A 5,563-nucleotide genomic window follows, 5' to 3' on the forward strand; every position below is an offset into this window, starting at 1 on the left:
CCAGCAAGAGCTCCCCGTTCAGCCAGGCCGGTCGTCTTCCCCGCCCGTTCTTCTTACAGCACATGGGGACAGCCTGCTCCTGCGCCTTTAAGACTTCCTTCTTGAAGATCGTCCAGCCTTCCTGGACCCCTTTGCCCTTCAGGACCGTCTCCCAAGGGACTCTCTCAACCAGTGTCCTGAACAGGCCAAAGTCCGCCCTCCGGAAGTCCATGGTTGCGGTTTTGCTGCCCCCCTCCTTACGTCACCAAGAATCGAGAATTCTACCATTTCATGGTCGCTAAGCCCAAGACGGCCTCCGACCACCACATGATGGACAGGCCAGCAGTTTGGACATGTATCAGATCTACCTAGGCTGAAAGCTTGGGAACCCTCTTGAACAGCAATAGCCTGCTGGGTTTACCACATATTACAAAGTCATTGTAAAAGATGGCTTTGTACATACAGTCCGTTTCTTGCTTGCCCTGTCTCTTTTTTTTTTTTTCTTCCCCCTAAGACTTAAACTCATGTATTGCAAAGCATTCAAGCAGGGAAGTGAGTTCTGTGGTGGACAAGGTTTTAGTCATCATCTTTTAGAAGCACAGGCTGCTGGTTTTGCTCAATTTGTGTCATATACACAACGTTAAAAAGGCAGCACAGGCAAAAAACCCCCCAACCACCACCCCACCTGAAAAAAAAGAAAAACTAGAACAACTGACGACGCTTCATACTTTTGGGTTCAGTTGTTAAATTTATAAATCCTGCAGGTATAATCCTGCCTCTGAAGCACTGGAGATCAAAATAAGATACTGAAAATGCTTCAGCTTCCTCTCTTTCACCTTGTGATAGAAGAGATGAGGTATGAGAGTTCAGAGGAGACAGAAGCAGAACATTAGATGTTTTGAAAAACCTGTCTTTTTTCCTTAAACTTTTGCTTTGCTGGACAACAGCAGTGGTTGGTTTAACAGTAACATTATAGATCCAAATTTACTAATTTTTAATGTGTTCAGAAAGACAAGCATAACTTTGCAGGGTCAACAAAATCTACATTTATTACCAGTTTTTGTAAATAATGTTTAACTTAGCTAATGCAGTTAGGACTAGGGGAAAACTGTGGTCTTGCAGGGCAATGGCATAGTCTTCACTGCCAACAGACCCAAATCATCTGCCTGACTGAATGATACTATGGGGACTTCAGCTCCCAAAATCATTTCCAGGAAATCCACCCATGAAAATAGCTCATTCGGGTCTCACAGTAAATCACAATTCCGTAATTTAACTCATGTCAACAGTAACAAACTATTTACTGTTTCTATACCAGTGAAATAGACTGACAAGAATTGGAAGCTGTGAACCCAAGCTTGGAACTTGTGTATCAATTGTTATGCAGTGGTCTTTTTATTAATATTTCTCCTACATTAAACAGACCAGAATGATGTTTTACATGTTCAAAAAAGGCTGTGGTTTAAGCATACCTGTCTGCTGTTATTTTAAGCTACCAAAAACAATGTCAGCAGTTCAGCCAGCAAATCTGATGATATACCCCATGTACCAACTGGACTGTTGGAAAAGGAAAACAAGTCTTTTATTTTCCATGGTCATTCTCACATGCTGATGTTACACACGTTTTATTTCAAAAGACTCGAGCCCTTCCAAGCTCCATTTTTTACTACTGCCTCACATTTCCCTTTAGAGAGAATGAAACATTATGTAAAGCCATCTTTAAACCAAGAAATCAGCACAGCCATTTCTCCTGAATCATTTATTTTGATAAACCTTGTAGTTCCCTTGGTACTTGGTAAGTATTTTGCCATTGATTTGGTTGGTAAGAAAAGGGCAGTATTTGTACTACTGTGTTTTAATTGAGGAAAGAATTAACCAAAATCAAACCAGCGTAACAATAACCAACAGTATGGATTTCTACCTAATTAGGACAGTAATTTTTCTTAAACAGGATGCCTGCATGTGATTAAATGATACTCATGCAGGGCTGTTGGACCTGGTGACTGTTGAAAATCAATGTTCTTTTTAGGTCCCTTTGATGGCCTTTCCTGACACTGGTTCAACCAAATGAAATGAGTTCAATGATCCTTTCAGAATGCTATGTAAGTTATATCGACAATTTAAGTGAATAAATCTCTGGTGCAAATTTCTCTGTGAATTCTGCACCTGGAACCAGGCCCTAGAAAGCCAGCATAATTCAGTGTTATAAAGTAAAAGCACCTCTCATTGTCCTTTAATGCCAACACTAAGGTACCACAGCAACACACAAGTACCTCAGCAGTATGCTGCATCTGATGACATCAGATTGTCAGGTGCTAACACGACCATAGCATCATCCATACTGGCCTTATTCATTGTTCTGCACACCTCTGACGCCCCTGCTCCACACTGTCCCCACCACTGGCTGCCGTGGTGCCCCTCCCACCCCTTCCTGTTCCCAAAGGGTGGGCAGCGACTCTATCTCATTAGCAGAAAGAGGGAGGTGCTGCTGATAGTTTTGGAAACTTTCCTTTTTCTAGTCCATCAGCAATACTTAGTATTGCTCATGATTGCCATAGTATTCATACCTTTTCCAGCAGTAGTATCGTTAAAAGGATATCATCCATCAGGGGTGCCAAAACAAAACAGATCAGGGAAGGGTTAATAAAAATGATTTACAACGTTTGAATCCTATCTGGGACTAGCAAAACATTTGATGATAGAGAAAATTAAGTAGATTTCCAAGCCTTCTGTTTATGATCAACTTACGGTACTGGCAAAAGTGATTTTTTTCTCGTTAAGAAAGTGGACAGAAATGCCAATGGCAAATTCTGCTTTGCACGGCAGAATTGCTCTCTGTGCTTAGAATATAGCTCAGATTACCCCCATATCCAAGCTTGCTCATTTATGGTTAAAGCTCAGATGTCATCAAACTACTCAGTACTACACCACTTTCTCTGAAATGCAGGATGAATTGCAATGAAGTGTTTTTACACCTTAAAAAGCCCTCTTTTTCCTTTAAAACAAATTTATTTCCACATTTTCATAAAACATCTTTTGTTGACATTCTGCAAACAATACTATCCAATAAGGTGCCGATTTTTTCTTCCTGCGGAGTAACTTTGTACATCTGCAGAAAAAAAGAAAAACATAAAAGCTGTATACGGAAGAAAAAAATTGACCACGTATCTTCTAAAACTATGTACACAAGAAAAGACTTCCCCCTCTCCCCCACTTTTTACATTGGAAATTCCTATCTTGTGACTGCAAGACAAAATAGGGACTGAGGAACCAAGCAAATTCTGAAACCGCAAGACATAAAGGAAAGCTAAGAAACTGAATGAGAGCAGCACTTTTAGCTCCACGTTATATGCTATGATTTGTCCAATTTTATTCCTATGTCTCCCATCACTACCTTGATGGACATGATCAAGATGATTTAAGTTACTTGAATTTTATCAAGTGAAACACATATGCTTCAAGGTACCTATCTAGCATTTGGTCATCTGTTAAGAGCACACATGCCCTAACACTGCTCCTAGCAGCTAATCAAGACATTTTTATTTTAGCCGCACACGCTGGGACTATTTATGTGCCTAAGATTATGAAACTGTTCAGGAATGAAAGTTTATTTTTAATTAAATCGGTATTTGCCTGAGAAAACAGGAAGAAAAGTGCCTGAATGGTAGGCAGCAATCTGGAATTTATTTTTATGTTCCAACTTCCTGACAATGTTATGAATTTGAAGACTTAAAATTTGTGATGTCAGGGTACGACAACTAGAATTTTTTTCAAGTAAAAAAATTGTAAGAAAGAAATAATCAAGGTTCACTTAAAACAAGCTTTCAGTTGTGCTAAAGAAATACAGACCCTAAGTTAATTATGTCCATTGATATTTAATCAGACAACTAAATAAACGATCCCTTTTTCCTACACCAGTCATCTCTTTTGGCTACATACCTTTTTAACTTTGGCAGTGTCTGTTAGTTGGGGGAGTTCATCTAGAGAAACCTGTTGGCCTTCTACCTGAGATGCTATATCTTCCAGATTTACAGTTTTTTCTCTGTCCACAATCAGAACAATGAGTACTGCTGTGTCACTGTCTGAAATGCCAAACTTTTTAAATGCATCTGAAATCTTAAGAAAAGACGAAAAATGTCAAATACCATAAGTCATTTTCTCACTACATATAAACAACCTTTTCAGTTACTGAGTCAAATAAACCAAGAGTATAAATTGACACACGTTACATTAAGGGAATTCTGACAAGCTACAAGAGATAACAGCATATTAGTGTTATTAAAAATAGCAGTAACTTCTATTAGTAGCCAGGTAAACAGTTAAGTGAATACGTATATTTAGTTTGGCTGCATGGATCTTAGCAAGCTTCTCTGGCAAAAAAGACATTTGTTCAGTAAAACTTACATTGTTGTTTGGTGAAAGGCTGAAAATAATTTCTGCATAGAGAGTTCTGGTCTTCATTTTACCTATCTTGTGTAGATGAACTGCTTTGTTGGCTGCCACAAGAATTTGAAAAGGATCTACAATCTGTAAAACACAGCAGAAGAAGAAAAACGGAAATTTAACACACTATTTTGAACTCTGAAAAAATCCTGACCACTCAATTTTGATAGCCTAAGTCTGCAATTGTAGAAGTGAGCAAAACAGTATTCTGCTAGTTATTTTAGCAATCCTTGCTATTCCAAAGTCAATGTGATTATTTCCTGCGTGGGATAATACTTGACATAAAGATTACACTCTCTCAATCAGGTTACTGAAATCTTTTGAAAAAAGAATCACATTAATAAATCTTCTGTCAGTAAATTGCCAGAGTAGATTCTTTTTTTCCCTTCCCTAACTACTGCTTTGCGAATTCTAACAAAAAAGACTAGATTCAGAAACTAGTTATGTGTCTACATGAGAACAAAGGCTCCAAATAGTAGATTTTTGACAGCATTAAGCAATTAGTACTACCTTTTACAGATGGAAGTAGATTTAAATAGCTCCACCAAGTAGGATGTGAGGCAAATCAAGACAACAATTGTCTTGGCCAATCCTGCCAAGGCTGTTTCTTTTACACAGATGAACCCTTACACTGCACGACACTGTAATGAAATCAAAGGAGGGGCATTTGTGCTGAGAAAGCGAAGTACGTGCGTAGCAACTCGTGTGACAGGGATTACAAGCGCAGGTCGTTTTCCACAGAGTTCCCAGAGAGAAGGACTTCCACACTGCCTTCAAAACCGTAACGCAGTACAAACAGGTCGACACAAGCATTCACTCACCATTGCAGGGTTTATTAATGCTCCTTCAATGGATCCTTCCATGGCTTTTTTTCTTAGAGCAGCGGCATTTTTCACGTGGTTAAAGAGGAGGAGAGTCACGCTGCAGTCAGGGAACAGCTCTAGCTGGTGCCTTAAATCCATCTCGCACCGATGGCGCAGACCGGCCCCGGGCAGCGCTCCGCAGCACCAGCCCTACAGCGTTTGCCAGAGTAACGATTACACAAAGACGCACCCACTCTTGTCTCGCATAGAACAGAATTTTAATAACACGCAACCATTCATATACGGTTTTCAACGCTTCTTAGAGGGGAACCCCCACG

The 5,563-nt window shown here is 39.7% G+C and overlaps 1 protein-coding gene across 1 annotated transcript; it reads right to left on the minus strand.

Moving 5' to 3' along the window:
• Window positions 1–1,020: 1,020 nt before the first annotated feature.
• Window positions 1,021–5,430, minus strand: TPRKB (TP53RK binding protein). The gene is made up of 4 exons (XM_009289022.2): window positions 5,244–5,430; window positions 4,384–4,506; window positions 3,919–4,095; window positions 1,021–3,088 (listed from the first exon to the last, which is right to left on the minus strand). The coding sequence occupies exons 1-4, from the start codon at window positions 5,382–5,384 to the stop codon at window positions 3,002–3,004; spliced, it is 528 nt and encodes a 175-aa protein (XP_009287297.1). The 5' UTR covers window positions 5,385–5,430; the 3' UTR covers window positions 1,021–3,001.
• Between the last annotated feature and the right edge of the window lie 133 nt (window positions 5,431–5,563).

The sequence above is a fragment of the Aptenodytes forsteri genome, unplaced genomic scaffold (assembly GCF_000699145.1).
Source record: "Aptenodytes forsteri isolate BGI_AS27 unplaced genomic scaffold, ASM69914v1 Scaffold137, whole genome shotgun sequence".
NCBI lineage: Eukaryota > Metazoa > Chordata > Aves > Sphenisciformes > Spheniscidae > Aptenodytes > Aptenodytes forsteri.